The sequence below is a fragment of the Exophiala viscosa genome, assembly GCF_022695815.1.
Source record: "Exophiala viscosa unplaced genomic scaffold EDD37scaffold_3, whole genome shotgun sequence".
Classification (NCBI taxonomy): Eukaryota; Fungi; Ascomycota; class Eurotiomycetes; order Chaetothyriales; family Herpotrichiellaceae; genus Exophiala; species Exophiala viscosa.
This window is the reverse complement of record NW_026944355.1, coordinates 1,967,588-1,982,354: the sequence shown is the minus strand read 5'-3', so window position 1 is coordinate 1,982,354 and position 14,767 is coordinate 1,967,588. Positions and strand designations below refer to the sequence as shown.

Sequence of the window (14,767 nt, the reverse complement as noted above, 5' to 3'; positions counted from 1 at the left end):
TTCGGTGGTGGAGGGCAGCATGAACAGCCTTTGTCGATGTGCTTGGACGTTTCTTCGAGTATGCATATCGAGATGCTCGCAAGGCAGAACTCATCTTTCTTGGGGGCTCCGCTGAACGGTAGTTGAGGCATTGTTTCTGCATGGCCCAGATATGTCGGCAAAGTTGACGAGGTGAGTACACTGCAGGCATTAAAACGCCTTCCTTTGGAGTCGCGATGTACTGACCCTTCTGCAGTTCTCAAGACGACTCCGATGGAACCTCGCCCTACGACCGAACGCGCTTGTTGGAGGAGTCGCCTACGCAGCCTCATCCGAACAAGTCTGTGATTAAGAATTACAAGGGTTTTGTCGCAGGTGTTTTCTCCGGCATAGCCAAATTGTCTGTTGGTCACCCCTTCGACACGATCAAAGTGCGTCTACAGACCTCGGAAATATCACAGTTCAAAGGGCCATTGGACTGTTTGCTGCAAACAGTCAGGAATGAGGGACTGCAAGGACTATACAAGGGCGCAACGCCACCTCTGTTGGGATGGATGGTGATGGATTCTGTCATGCTTGGTAGTCTGACCTGGTATCGACGCTTGCTATTCGAAAATGTCTTCTCCAATCCGGCTTTCCGGGCAGGGAAGTCGGCGGCAGAGTTGGCGAACGAAAAACTGCCGGCTTATGGTCACGGCATCGCTGGTATGATGGCAGGGTCGACAGTGTCCTTCATTGCGGCACCAGTTGAACATGTCAAAGCACGGTTACAAATCCAATATGCGGCGAAGAAGAGCGATCGCTTATACAGCGGACCCATTGATTGCACGAGGAAAATTCTGAAGGCCCATGGGTTTCATGGATTGTACCATGGTCTGTTTGCAACGCTTCTGTTTCGATCGTTCTTTTTCTTCTGGTGGGGATCGTACGATGTCTTCACGACCCTCTTCAAGAACCATACTTCTCTATCGACACCAGCAATCAATTTCTGGGCTGGCGGCCTCTCAGCCCAGATCTTTTGGTTGACGTCTTATCCATCCGACGTTGTCAAGCAGAGAATCATGACAGACCCTCTTGGAGGCGAGCTGAACGACGGAACACCTCGTTTCAGACACTGGAAGGATGCTGCCGCTACGGTGTATAGAGAGTCGGGCTGGAGAGGGTACTGGCGTGGTTTTCTACCTTGCTTTCTGCGCGCATTTCCTGCAAATGCTATGGCACTAGTGGCCTTCGAAGGCGTTATGCGCGCATTGCCTGATTAGTTGGTTTGATACCCCAGGTTGTTTTGATAGATGTTGACTCTACTCTTTGGAAATATATTGCCATATAATTGTCAGCTGCTGGCTTAGAATATGAAGAGAAATGGCGGGCATTCAGGCTTCTTCCGGCGCTGTCTCCCTGAATTTCAGCCTTGCAGATTTGGAGTTTATTTAGGCCACCATCCCACAACCTCATCGTCTCGAGACCACACCGCCATCTGTCACAAGTCTTGGTCATAGCATGATGCACTGCAGGAGTACGCGATGGTCACATTATCACATGCTTGTCACTCTCTTCTGCACTCAGTGAATAACAAAAAGTCGCATTCACAGCCTGATCACGTGGTGCCAAGACTTTCCAGGCATAAAACTCTCCTTCTCACCAGTATTTGCTCCATTGCAGCAACCATTAATCCTCAATATGGCACAAGGAACCATGGGTGATCCTCCTCAGGCTGTCTTGCACACCCTTGCCAGTGCAGATGGCTCTGCGACATACAATGCGCCGAATGGTGGATTCAAGATTGTGGCCGGTGTAAATTACCCGGTCGAAGTCCCATACCGAAGTGATGAAATTTCTGAGTCTACCTTTCTTGAAGTCAACCTGAGGCCACACAATGGGGTGAGCATGGTCAAAGAGCGACACGTCGAAGATCTCATCAAGAGAACTATCCAGACTATAGTACTCGGCGAAGAGACTCCCAGAACCATGCTTCAAATCACTCTGCAAGTGGTGAGTGTCGAGACTGATGAGACATTACCTGGTGGTGTCAAAGGTGGCGGTCAAGCTGAGACCTATCTCGACATTCTCGCTTCTTCCATCAATGCCGCAGTCCTTGGCTGTTTAGACGCTGGTGTGCAAATGAGAGCAGTGGCAGGAGCTGCACTTGTTGCAATTGGTCAAGATCGGCAACTCGTGGTCAATCCAAATGTCCACCAGCGAAAGCACTCCAACAGCCTGCATGTCTTCTGCTTCAGTAGCGATGGCAAGATCTTGCTCATGGAGAGCGAGGGCAGATTCGCCATGTCAGAATGGAAAGAAGCAGAACAAGTCGCCAGGTCAGCTGTTGTGGGACATAATGACCCATCCAATATCAACAAACAGAATGGGGATGTTTCCATGGAAGGCGATGATACGTCGAGAAGTTCGGCTACTTGTGTGTTGGATGTTGTCAGAAAGGCCATGGAAGCTCGGGTGATTAAGGACGAGAATTGGCGACAGGAGTCGTGAATGTTACAGCATTGGCGTGAAAGCTGAGACGGTCACAGAGTGGGCGGCTGACGACCACCAAACGGTGGTGAGGAAAATGTGTGGAGTTCAACAAGGCTCTCAGCCTTCAGGGCGTCAATAAGGGGTTGATAGGCGATAAGAAGGGAACATGCAGTGGTTCCTGGCAAGATCTGGGCGTTGATGGGGGCTGTCTTTGGTCGATCTGCGCCCACCGGCAGTCCCCACGTGCCTGTCTCAGCATCGTTCCCGGACACTCTGCCGCTTCCGAAGGAGCTATAGGCTGGGGTCGAGCCTTGTATCCATGCCTGTCGTGGATCATCGACAACAATCCTGCCTCCTGAGAACTCAGCATACATATGCTCGGGCATCGACTTCTTTTGCATCATGTGCAAGAATATCTACCAAGCACCAGCAGCACTTGCAACCAGTCTTGTCCTTACAATTTTCGATTTTCGATTCTCTTCGACCTAACGACAGCATGCCCTTCTCCTCTTCAGCATAAATCCACCGACAAATACAAGCAAGAGGCAACGGAAATCGCCCTTCCGTAAATCATTTGAAGGTCAACCATCTGGCTTAAGTCCGGTGCTGTGCTGCTTCGGACTACTTATTTTTGGGCCGGAAAGTGCCCAGGTTGCAGGTCAACCCCCCGCGGCTCATTGTTGTTCGCTTGAGCGGCGTGCTACAAGTTACTCTGTGTCCCTGGCCCCGCCTCGGTACACCGACTGCATTCACTGTGTGACGCCCATACCCGCCGGCTCGGGTTATCCCTTACGTCCCCTGCAGGTCAGGCCTTTCACCTTCTCATCATGACAAACGCCGGTATTGACAACGTCCACTACTCCACCTTATCATCTCCCACAACCTCCGAAGCGACCAGTAACGGCAACTTCTCACCGCCGACTCCGGCACTTGATAGTCACCACCACGTCCTTCCTCATGGCATGGCCACTTCCAACCCAAAGGCCACCGTTGGAGACTCGATCTTGAGACAGTATGCCCACGATTTAGGCTCACTTCACGCTGATGACGAAACGCATGCCGTACATGACTTTTGTGCACAAGACACCAAGGCTGTCGACCAGACAGCCTTGAACACTGCGCTCAACACCGCGAAGATTCCTGTCATCGAGTCCATACGGTCCTCCTATTTCGCTCATCATCCCACCGTCCCTGTCCCGAAACCTCTATCACTGCCGAAACCCTTACTTGCGCACCGAAAGAACGCAAAATCTATAGACCTCCCCAAACAAACAATTATGAAGGCACTTGCATCAAGAAGGCCCAGTGCAGGCCCTACCACAGCTCCTCTGACTGCTGGTGCGTTCAAAAATGCCGGAAGTGATGCAGACGTGGAACAACCAAACAACTCTTCGACATCATCATGTTTCACGGCCACACTACCTGCTCTGCAGCCGAGTGGTCTTTCTGCGGCCTCTCCGACTTCGACAAGTTTCCTTCGCTCTCCCTGCTTCTTCCATCAGCGATTCGAGGGACTTGTGGATGTTCAGAAAGTGCTGGACGAAATTGCCGAAGATGACTACTCGCATTCGAGATTGATGCAGACCGCAATAGGAGTGCGGGAGGTCTCGAAACAGCTGCAAAGAAAGCCTCTCAAGCGAGCTGTGCGAAATGTGATGATTGTCACCAAGGCTCGCGACAATTCTCTGGTGCATCTCACACGCGATCTCGCTGATTGGCTGCTGTCCACACCTAGGTACGGCAGCGATCTTGGTGTTAATGTATATGTCGACGCCAAACTCCGTCACTCGAAACGATTTGATGCCGCTGGTCTGCTCAGAAAGCAACCCAGATTCGAGAACATGCTGAAGTATTGGACTCCCGACTTGTGCTGGTCATCGCCGGAGAGTTTTGATCTTGTTCTTACGATGGGAGGTGACGGAACAGTCTTGTTTACGTCGTGGCTATTTCAACGGGTCGTCCCGCCGGTGCTGTCTTTTTCACTGGGCAGCTTGGGGTTCTTGACCAACTTCGAATTCGAGAAGTACAAGGAACATCTCGATCGGATAATGGGGGACGTCGGCATGCGGGTCAATCTCCGAATGCGATTTACTTGCACAGTGTGGCGAGCCGACCGCTCTCCTGGAGCTGAAAAAGGTGCAGCCGAGGAGGGCGAGCAGTTTGAGGTGCTTAACGAGCTCGTTATTGACCGTGGTCCCTCTGCATATGTTTCCAACCTGGAGCTGTATGGTGACGACGAGCTGCTCACCATCGTGCAGGCGGACGGGTGTATCTTTTCAACGCCCACAGGGTCTACGGCTTACTCTTTGTCGGCAGGAGGTTCTCTGATACACCCATCCATTCCTGCCATTCTTTTGACGCCAATTTGTCCCCACACGCTCTCTTTCCGTCCGATGGTCCTTTCGGATACGCTCTTGCTGCGGATAGCAGTACCTAACAAGTCCCGATCATCAGCATATTGCTCTTTCGATGGCAAAGGGCGTGTAGAGCTCAAGCGCGGAGATTACGTGACCTTGGAAGCATCACAGTATCCCTTTCCCACTGTCATGACAGGTACGAATGAATGGGTTGAAAGCGTACAGAAGGCTTTGAGGTGGAATGTGAGGGGTGCTGTCCAAAAGGGTTGGGACGATGGTGACGAAGAGGGCAAAGATCAGGCGGAGGAGAAGTGGGATATCGACATCGATTCCAGTCCTTGTGGTGGTACTGACAGTGGTATCGGCCCTAGTGAGGACGGGGACCATGTTGCCAGTCCCACAAGAGGACAGCTGAGTCTGCTGAATCTGTGAACCATGGGCTCCAGGATCTAGTCGTCGTGACGAGATGTCATGATACGAGGCTTCAAGAGAGCTATTAAACACAACAATACATCCCCTTTGTCGGTAAGCCTTGCGATTCCTTTCTGGCCTTGTCGTTGCAAAGTCCTTGCTTCCACTTCTCTGTCCAGCCCTGTTTTGGCTATCGTTGCTGACCCTCTTGAGCAGGACAACGTTGGCGGCCGCTGTAACAGACGCTCATTGGGACGATTATACCGCTCACCAGTGTGAAAATCTCAACAATCAACACAGCTCATTTGCAGGTAGCGCGATTTCGAAGATGACAACACCTTCGTCTCACTTTGTAAATCTTTCGTCGCGACGAAAACCTTTACTTTATCCCAAACACCTCGTTACAAGCTGTACCAAGCTCGCAAAGCAACTTGTATCGTCTCTCGTCCTTGTAAACATCATCTCAGTACCAAAACCCACTCTCCAAGCACGTCGCCGTCCTCAGACCTAGTCGAAATGGATTCACCAGGAAGATCATTCGAGCAAAACCCCGCTGAAGGTCATCCCAACGTGGAAGATCAAAGCACGAACAACCTTACTGTCGCTCAACCTACCTCAGTCGATACAGTCGTGGACGCTGTGACACGACGTGACGAGCAAACCGTCGGCGTCTTTACATTGTCGGATAATGGAGACTCTGATGCTAGTGTGGATGGCGTTAAGGATGCTACTGCACAAGCCAATCTCAGAACTCTCGGCGACACACCTCTCGGCAACGATTCTCTCGGCGCTGCCCTTCTCGGCGACGACATCATAGCTTCTCAGAATGATCCGGAATCTCTTTCTGCCGCTCCTGAGAATTCAAACACAATCAACAATGATCTCGCTGAACCACAACCTCGTGTTTCAGGTTCTCACAATCTCACTGAACTCAACACAAACAATGAAGCTCCTGCTGGTGAAGAATCAAATACTGAGACTGCAGAATTGGGTGGCTCGTTTAGACGCGTTCCACGGACTACAAACTTGACCCAACTTGCAAGTCTCGGCGATTCTCAACTGCGTGGACAATTCTCGAACAACACTATCGCTGTTGCTTCAAGCTCAAACTTCACGAACTCTGCTGGTACCAGTGTCTCTCTTACAGTAGACAGCAATGGTTCAACTGCAAACATCACGGACTCTTCTGCCATCACCGATTCTCCTCCTGTGAACGGCAACGGTTCAATTCCAAACCTTACGGACATTACTGCTACTGCTGGCTCTGATACTGTGGACGGCAACGATCCAATCCCAAACATTACGGACTCGACTGCTACCACCGGCTCTGGTACTGTGAACAGTAATCGCTCAGCCCCAAACAATACGAACACTGCTGTCATCGCTGACCCTCAAACTGTGGACGGCAACAGTCTAACATCAAACATTACGGACTCTGCTCCTGTCACTGGCTCTTCCGCTACGGATGGCAACACTTCAACCTCCAGCGCTACTTTGCAGGCTATTCAACAGACTTGGTCTTTCGGAAACCTTACTATTGGTGATGATGATCAGACAGAGAATATTCAGCACACTTCTCCAGCTCTTGGACTTGCTTCAGTCTTCGAAACCGGTACAGCTGCTCCTGCTCCTGACCAAACTTCTCAAACTCAACACAACATTGAAATTGCCTCCAGCTTTGTGGGAGCGCCAAGCACTCAGACTCAAGGTCCTGCTCAGAATTCTGCCACTCATGGACTCCCGCCTTTGGACGACTCAGACGATGAAGATAACACCGCACCCGAGACTCCGACTCGTGCCTCAGGCAGAATCCGCCCAACTCTTCCATCACTGGCTTCTCTCAATCTTGCCGATCGACTGCGAAACGTCCGTAACTATCAAGCCGACGCACGCGTCCGCAGAGCCTCAGAAAACCTCGATGCCAGATTTGAACGCACTCTTCACGGTGGTGATCCAGATACTCAGCCAGATCTCACTTCAGACTCCACCTACACTCCGTCTGTCCTCGAGACAATCCCTGAATCTAGTTCGAGCGGTGAAGAATTCTTCACTCCACCAGAGACCCCTCCTCGTCGCCTGCGGCGCGTGCAGCGCTCGCCCTCTCTTCGCTCCCTGGCTAATAGCCCAAACCCAATTTTGGGATCCCCGTTGCGACGGGCGGAGACCTGGTCTCCAGAGCCAGAAGAAGACGAAGACGACGAGGAGGACGAGGAGGAAGAGGAAGAGCTCGGCCTCATTCTGTTTGGGGAGTTCGCTGGCTTTGCCCCGTTGCCACCACCGGTGGCGGAAGAGGAGGACGCTGCTGCGGCCGCTGCCAACGAGTGGCATGCCCCCGACGACCACTACGAGGTGGAAGAGGAGGACGAGGACGATGAGGTGGTGGAGAACCTCAACTTCGAGGGCATCCCCGCGGATGCTCCTGGCGTGCAACGTCTCCGGGCTGCCGTAGGGCACCTGGAGGACGTGCGTGGCGAGATCGACGATCTCGACGGTGACCTCCCAGCCGGCAATTTTGCCCCTGGCAACCCCGCCGCGGTTCGCGCCCGTCTGGGCCTCCTCTTCATGGAGGAGGAGACCAGCGGTGCGTTCCGCGAGGTGTGGGAAGCCCTCAATTTCGAGAGGGAGGTCGCCGGCGCTGCCCGCCAGGGGCTCCGCCACTACCAGGAGGAGGCGCGCCGTCTTGCGGTGGCCTTGGAGGAGGCCCGTGTCGAGGCCGACGTCGCGAGGGAAGCTGCCCTCTCCAACGCTGTCTCCCTTGAGGAGGCACGTTTGGAGTTGGCGCTCCTCCGTCGGCTCACGGGTCTCTAAAGAGACACTGCAAGCGGTGGCGACCTCTTGGTAGAGGAGCGTCGATTGTTGTTGGTTGGTGTGGGTGCCCCGGCCTGGTGGTGGCGGCGGCGGTGTTGGTCTGTGTGGTTGGTTTTTGGTGTGTGTGTTTTCTTGGTGGCCTGGCGCCCTACGGGGCAAAAATCTGTTTGGAGTAGATAGAGAACCGTTTTTCCTTTCGTAAACACCTTTTCTCATTCCCACTGTTCTTGTTTTTGTGAAGTTTGTGGTGCTCAAATGACCTGTGACCAGCATGAATACGAGAAGAGCGTCACTTACATTGAGAGCAGACAAGGCTGAAGAGTACCATGAGTACGCCGCGGGCAAGGACAAAGCAGCTAACTGTTAAACAGGTGGGATGCCGCCGCTGTTGGTGATGCGAACTAAATTACTGCGGTATAGGCGCCACGCGCAAAGGCAGGGAAGGAGATCTCCAGCGACGGGAGCGCCTTGCTTATTGAGCTTGTTACGTTCATCAAAAGCGCCGTGGGTATCAGGGACTACATTACTAGGAGTCTGTGGGACGCCACGCGCACTCATGCAGCCAATAGAGCTAACTGTTTGAGCACCCCTGGCCACAGTGAACCAGCAAGCCAATGACCGCGACTAACAGCCACATGACAAGTTTTGGGTTGGGTGCGGGAGCAGCACCAGGAGCAATCAGCGGCTGGGGGAAATGAACGTGGTAAGCAACAAAGTGGTAATGCTGAGTATCTGAGAAGAGGATGGCATGCTCGTGGGAAAAGCGCCACGAGCAAGGAGCTCATTGAACAAACAAGTACAATGAACGTGGTGGACAGCGACAAGACATATAGTGTGGTGCCCGCATTAAAGGCGCCACGTACAAGAAGGTCATTCTGGAACAGACTATGATGGACGTGGTGGACTGCGACAAGTCATGCAGTATGATGCAGACATCAAAGGCGCCACGGACAAGAAGGTCATTGTGGAACACGTCCTAATGGGCATGGTAAGGGCGCTGCGGACAAGGGCAAAATTGAAAATATAGCCACACTACACGTGGGAACAGCGCCACGGACAAACAGGTCATTGTGAAACAGACTGCAATGGACGTGGTGGGCAGCTACAAGATATGCATTGTAGTACGTGCAAAAAAAGCGCCATGAGCAAAGGCGACAAGGGGAGGGGATGAACGTCACGGGCAACGACAACAGGTAGGACTGATTCTGCGCGACATGGACGCTGCGGACAAGGGTTAATAGGCTGGCGTACCTGACGTGGTGGACAACGACTGAATATTGAAATCAATGCCCGAAAGATGAGTGACAACAACAATAAGTGACTGGCGTCACAATCAACAACGAATGGCGACGGCGATGTACGTGGGCAGAGCGTCAAGGAAAGATGAAAGAGGCATTAATGAGCTTGAGAACTGAGAGGTAATGTCACAGATTATACCAAGAGTATCTTTAAGTATATGGGATTTCGGGGGCAGACATATGGTCTATCCAGATGGCGACGACACGGTCTGATATACAGGATGCAAATGTGGGATCCGGCAAGTCAATACCAGAACACCAGGGACCAGAGAATCAAGCGACTCCGGGTTGCTAAGATGTAGAGCTGACAGAAAATGCCCAACTCAGTGATGGACAGACTTCTCCTGCATGTCGACCTCCACCACCTCATCGACCGACTTGTTGGCAGGAGCGTCATCCAAGCCGAGCGCAGCCTTGGCAGCTTCGATGGAGATATCTTGAGGCAAGCGCTTCTCGTTCTTGACCGGGTCTCCGGGCGTGGCGAAGATGACATCCAGCTCCTCCAGCGACCGGCCCTTTGTTTCAACAAGGAAGAAATAGATGATGGGAACGAAGACCGCGTTGAAGACGGCATAGTAGATATAGGTCTTCCAACCCAAGTTGGCGAATGAGGCTGGAATCGTCATGACAACGAGGAAGCAGAATGTCCAGTTTCCGACTGATCCTAGAGCTGCGCAAGGAGCACGAGCGCGGAGCGGAGCAATTTCAGCCGCGTACAGGAAAGGACCACCGACCCAGGCCAGGCCGAAGAACGTGTTGAAGAGGAAGAGAAGACCAGCGCCAGCAAGTTGATTTGATCGCGAGGTAGTGGACAGGAGTATGGGAATGACAATGAAGCATCCGGCCATGCCTGTCGCAGTGAACATGAATGCTTTGCGGCGACCGAGACCTTCAATCAGAAGGACAGCCAGAAGTGAACAGATGGCATATTCTGTGCCTCCGCAGGCGGCGATGAGATGCGACATTCCGGGGCTGAGGTCGAAGCTGTTGGCCAGGATCTGGTTGGCATAGGTCGACACCATGTTGATTCCGGAGAGTTGCTGAGCAGCGTTCACAAACACGCCGAGCATCATTCTGCGGAAAGTTTGGGTCTTTCCATTCTGGAAAAGTTCCTTGTATTGGAATGGAGCCTCTGCCTTTTGCGCCTCGTGACTGGCCAAGATACTCTCGTATTCGAAGAGGAAGTCGGGGTGGTCGATGGGAAGGCCGCGCAGCTTCGAAAGGACAGTCTTGGCTTCTTCGAACTTGCCGTGGCTGACGAGCCATCGAGGACTGCGAGGTATTGGTTAGTGGATCATTAAGTCAAAGTGAAGTGAGTAACTCACCTCTCAGGAAGGAACATGATGAAGCAGAAAACAATGGTCGCTGGGATCAGCTGAATGGCAACTGGCATGCGCCACTGGATCTGGCCGCTGGTGTAGAAGAAGCCGAGACCAACCCACTGGCCGCAGGCAACGCCGGAGGTCTGGAGACCGCCTTCAATCATGACCCATCGACCTCTTGACTTGGGTTTGGCACACTCTGACTGCCATGCTGGGATTGTGGCGACTTGCAGACCCAGACCGATGCCGGACAGCAGTCTACCGACGACCAATTGGCCGATGGACCATGCTGAAGCCTGGAGTGTGCCGCCGACGACCATGAACAGCATGCCAACCCACACAGTTCCCCGTCGTCCCCACTTGTCACCCAGGAATATACAGGCAATGGCACCGAAAAGAGCGCCGAGTTCAAGGGTAGCGATGACTATGCCTTGGATAGTAGAATCCTTTGTCTGGGGAAAGACCGAAAGAAAGGGATCTTCTGTGATAACGCCGCCCATCTGTAAATCATTAGAAAGCTGTATCGGTACAAACGACGACAAAGCGAAAGACTCTTGCTGTGATGGCACAGTTTTTCGCCGCGTAGAAGACGTACCACGGACATATCGTATCCGAACAACCAGAAGGCACAGGTTGCTATGGTCGCAATGGACATCTGGAGTGAGAAACCCTCCAGACCCATGCAATTGGTGTAGGGCGTGAACTTCATGTCGAAGACGCCCATTTTGTATATGAGATTGAGCTTTGAAGCCGCACAAATGAACAGAATAAGTGTAGGAGAATTCTTGCTGTCTTCAAGACGACTCGTTGATGCTCTGAGAGGAGAAGAAATATCTGCGTCCGGGGGGGTGATCAACCCCAGATTATATACAGACTGACATGATGGAGCCCCTGCAGGGCAGATCCAGGTATTCGGAGTAGCAACCGCGTGGTATAGATCGGAAAGAGTGTCAACCCGCCACGATTACCCTGGAAGGAAGGTCTTTACGGCGGAAGTCAATGCATAACATAACAATGAGGGGAAAGCCGGAGACTATGAGAGTCGCGGGATAGTGATGGTATCAGATGAGCCGTGGTGTTTTTCTTTAGTGGAGGAAAGTGGCAAGGGAGGGTGGTCGATATTCGGATTTTATTGAAAGTCAGTCAGACAAGATGTTTGTAACCGTATATGGTCAAGATAATACACTTGGGCCAATCAGGCTCACGCTGAGGAACTATATTCAACCTGTCCGGCAACCAATATCCGAATTCGGTTTGGGTCTGTCCTCCGCTTCATCCATGTTTCCATCCTCCACGGGGCCCTTTTTGTCGGCCCAAGTGACGGTAAACATGTTCCGGTGGTTATTTCACCATGTGTCTGCAGGTCACCGGGTCTCGAAACCTCAATCCAAGGCACTGGTCTCTGGGGCAATCTCCATTTCATCATTGAAGTATGGGGTGTCATAAAACTTTGTCACCGGGATCCCCTACCTTCCAGGGTAATAATGCTTCCGGACCCTGAGCAACGACCTTTTTTCGAGACAGAAGTGGGGTGAGTACTCATTTGAAGCAACCTTAGTTGCAGATCTTGTTCAAAAATCTCTCTTTCCAGCTCAAGGTCATTAGTTCCTTGTGATCCTCGAACAACTGTTGCGAAATGCGGGTTTTGGTTGAAATTGGTCGATATCATTTGACTGGTCGGGCGTGGACCCAACGTTTGGATGTATCGCTCGCTGTAAGTGCTCGGAGTACTCGGGGAAACATGCGTCGCCTGGGATGGTAATGCAAGCCGGTACCCTGGGGCAAGGCAAGGCTTCTTTCCGGATATAATGTCTCTTGAGTTCCTTTTTCTGTTTCCCTCAATCACCGCAAACACAATAAGACCTTTCACTTTCTTGGACTGCTTGTTTTGTTTAGCCATTACTTCACAGATACAAGATGGCCATCACACAATGGACTGGAAGGCCGCTGAGCCTCAAGGTCCTCGGCACCAATGCAGGTACTTCAATGGATGGTCTTGATATCACACACATGCATTTCACCCAAGATAGTCCCGACAGTCCGCTGAGGATGCAGCTTCTTCACGCTGGTGAAGTTGCGTTCGACGGAGAGCTCAAGAACCGAGTAATGAGGCTCATCAAGGAGAACAAAACGACACCCGAGGAGATCTCAATCGTAAACATCCAGTTAGGAGAATTTGCAGCAAACGCCATCATCCAATTCGCACGGGAGCAGGGGTTCAGTCTGGAGAACGATGTCGACCTCATCGCCGGTCAAGGCCAGACCATCTGGCATTTGCCCTTACCCGAGATGTTTGAAGGCAACCCACAACGAGCCCATCTTGACATGGCTGAAATCTCCATCATTGCCGCCAAGACAGGCATTACCAGTTTGTCAAATTTCCGTGTCAGCGACATGGCTCTTGGAAGGCAAGGCTGTCCATTGTTCGTTGCTTGGGACGGCCTCTGCGCCACACACCCGACCAAGAATCGAGCTGTTCAGAACATTGGAGGCATTGCCAACATCACCATGCTGCCCAAAGGTGATCCTCAGCTTGGCTATGACTTTGATACCGGCCCAGGCAATGTTTTCATTGACGCGTAAGTGTATATCATTCTCTTTTTGAGCAACCACTGACTCTGTCTCAAGCGCTGTTCGGTATTTCACCAATGGCGCTCAGCAGTACGACAAGGACGGAAAGATGGGTGCTGCGGGCAAGGTCGATCAATCCATCGTCGACGAAGTGCTGAAGGGACCCTATTTCGTCCATGACATTCCCAAAACGACTGGACGAGAGACATTTGGTGACACCATGGGCGAAGAGATCTGCGCAAGGATGCTGGCCAAGGGTGCGACTCCCGAAGACTGCGTCGCTACCATCACGAGAATCACAGCAAAGGCTCTTGCAGATGCTTACGAGAGATGGGGACCGAAAGGAGGCATCGACGAGATCTACCTCGGTGGAGGAGGCTCGTACAACCAGAACATCATCAACTACCTTCGTGAACGCATGCCGAACACCAAGATTGCTTTCCTGGATGAGATTGGTGTTCCCACAGGCTCAAGAGAAGCCATGAGCTTCGGTTTCAAAGGACTCGAGTGTGTTGTTGGGCGGTCGCTGATCGTTCCTCAGAGAGTCGAGTCTTCCAAAGCCGGTATCATTGGCCATATTCAACCCGGTTCTGGCCTCTCATATCATCGCCTTATGAAACATGTTCAGGACTTCTGGGGGAACTATCCTTTGGAACGCAGGATGGACCCGGTGCTCCAGATGGAAATTGTCCGAACAGCCACGAATGGCGCAGCAAATGGGAATGGTCATGCCTAGATGGACCTTCGAAAGGAGTTGTATCTTGGTAGGAGTACGGCGACATTTTCGGTTGGATCGAGATAGATAGGGCCAGGCTAGCAAAGGAATCTAGATTAGAACTGTCAGTATATTCAAGGGCTGTGCAACATTGCCGTGCTCGCCTCGAGGAGGTGTACACATATTCGCAGAGAGTTCACACAGCGTTCCGTCAAAGATAAGAATCGATCTAAGTAAGTAATGCTGCAAAAGTTGCCGAGCCGAGATGTAAAATAGATTGTAGTGTCCAAGGGATAATATCCAGTTCACAGGCTCGGTAGAGAGTCGACATTGCCCTGTCCTCACCCACCGTGATAGATCTGCCCTTTGGCCGCCCACGCCAAGCTCTAAGACCGCATTTCCAATAGCAAATTTACGAGGTTGATTTCGTGGAAGACGTCATCTGAGGCAGCCCAGGTCCGTCGATCTGAAGAGATGAGATAGGGTATTGATGAGCCGCTGGAGCCGAACCGTAAACAAGAACGATTGCGCGGCGGACCTGGTGGCGAAGCAATCATGCTATCGAGCCGATCTCCGTCTCTTCCGCGGCCAGGTTGTCAGAGAGTAGAAGTAAGCCTTTCGCTGCTGGTCGGCTTGCCCGATGTCGCGTGTGTCTTAATGCACAGCGCAGATGGGTCTTCCTCCTCGATTGTCACTACTCCGCGCAGATGAAATTGGCCGTAGGGCAAGAAGGGCAAGCTGTAGTGAGTCTAGTGGCTGTGGTGTTTGCAAGGCTCGACAAGGCTAGGTTCAGGCTTGGCATTTCGGCCGGTTTACTCGATCACATCGAGTCAC

At 52.2% G+C, this 14,767-nt stretch overlaps 6 protein-coding genes across 6 annotated transcripts; 4 read left to right on the top strand and 2 right to left on the bottom strand.

Annotated features, from left to right (window-relative positions):
* Positions 1–151: 151 nt before the first annotated feature.
* Positions 152–1,241, top strand: EDD37DRAFT_607902 (MC family mitochondrial carrier protein; the record flags this gene model as incomplete). Its single annotated transcript, XM_062815006.1, has 2 exons — positions 152–171; positions 236–1,241. 2 exons carry the CDS (start codon positions 152–154, stop codon positions 1,239–1,241), a joined length of 1,026 nt encoding a protein of 341 aa, XP_062672220.1.
* Positions 1,242–1,436: 195 nt separating this feature from the next.
* Positions 1,437–2,485, top strand: EDD37DRAFT_339923 (uncharacterized protein). Its single transcript, XM_062811682.1, has one exon. The coding sequence runs from the start codon at positions 1,660–1,662 to the stop codon at positions 2,467–2,469; it is 810 nt and encodes a 269-aa protein (XP_062672219.1). The 5' UTR covers positions 1,437–1,659; the 3' UTR covers positions 2,470–2,485.
* A 582-nt stretch (positions 2,486–3,067) lies between these two features.
* Positions 3,068–5,537, top strand: EDD37DRAFT_339935 (NAD+ kinase). Its single transcript, XM_062811683.1, has 2 exons — positions 3,068–5,333; positions 5,433–5,537. Exon 1 carries the CDS (start codon positions 3,279–3,281, stop codon positions 5,238–5,240), a length of 1,962 nt encoding a protein of 653 aa, XP_062672218.1. The 5' UTR covers positions 3,068–3,278; the 3' UTR covers positions 5,241–5,333; positions 5,433–5,537.
* Positions 5,538–8,299: 2,762 nt separating this feature from the next.
* EDD37DRAFT_626971 (uncharacterized protein) lies at positions 8,300–8,843 on the bottom strand. Its single transcript, XM_062816340.1, has one exon. It carries the CDS (start codon positions 8,810–8,812, stop codon positions 8,582–8,584), a length of 231 nt encoding a protein of 76 aa, XP_062672217.1. The 5' UTR covers positions 8,813–8,843; the 3' UTR covers positions 8,300–8,581.
* A 599-nt stretch (positions 8,844–9,442) lies between these two features.
* Positions 9,443–11,764, bottom strand: EDD37DRAFT_589363 (hexose carrier protein). The gene is made up of 3 exons (XM_062814491.1): positions 11,243–11,764; positions 10,651–11,147; positions 9,443–10,597 (listed from the first exon to the last, which is right to left on the bottom strand). The coding sequence occupies exons 1-3, from the start codon at positions 11,369–11,371 to the stop codon at positions 9,649–9,651; spliced, it is 1,575 nt and encodes a 524-aa protein (XP_062672216.1). The 5' UTR covers positions 11,372–11,764; the 3' UTR covers positions 9,443–9,648.
* A 483-nt stretch (positions 11,765–12,247) lies between these two features.
* Positions 12,248–14,094, top strand: EDD37DRAFT_693265 (Anhydro-N-acetylmuramic acid kinase). The gene is made up of 2 exons (XM_062820057.1): positions 12,248–13,226; positions 13,276–14,094. Exons 1-2 carry the CDS (start codon positions 12,565–12,567, stop codon positions 13,952–13,954), a joined length of 1,341 nt encoding a protein of 446 aa, XP_062672215.1. The 5' UTR covers positions 12,248–12,564; the 3' UTR covers positions 13,955–14,094.
* The last annotated feature ends 673 nt before the right edge of the window (positions 14,095–14,767 follow it).

Excerpts from the sequence above, each read along its gene's own strand:
- EDD37DRAFT_339923 (XM_062811682.1), top strand. The coding sequence starts at position 1,660 with ATGGCACAAGGAACCATGGGTGATCCTCCTCAGGCTGTCTTGCACACC.
- EDD37DRAFT_693265 (XM_062820057.1), top strand. The coding sequence starts at position 12,565 with ATGGCCATCACACAATGGACTGGAAGGCCGCTGAGCCTCAAGGTCCTC. Across the intron at positions 13,227-13,275 it reads GGCAATGTTTTCATTGACGC|CGCTGTTCGGTATTTCACCA; the intron begins GTAAGTGTATAT and ends CTCTGTCTCAAG.
- EDD37DRAFT_626971 (XM_062816340.1), bottom strand. The coding sequence starts at position 8,812 with ATGAGCTCCTTGCTCGTGGCGCTTTTCCCACGAGCATGCCATCCTCTT.
- EDD37DRAFT_589363 (XM_062814491.1), bottom strand. The coding sequence starts at position 11,371 with ATGGGCGTCTTCGACATGAAGTTCACGCCCTACACCAATTGCATGGGT. Across the intron at positions 11,148-11,242 it reads TCGGATACGATATGTCCGTG|ATGGGCGGCGTTATCACAGA; the intron begins GTACGTCTTCTA and ends AATGATTTACAG. Across the intron at positions 10,598-10,650 it reads ATCATGTTCCTTCCTGAGAG|TCCTCGATGGCTCGTCAGCC; the intron begins GTGAGTTACTCA and ends AATACCTCGCAG.
- EDD37DRAFT_339935 (XM_062811683.1), top strand. The coding sequence starts at position 3,279 with ATGACAAACGCCGGTATTGACAACGTCCACTACTCCACCTTATCATCT.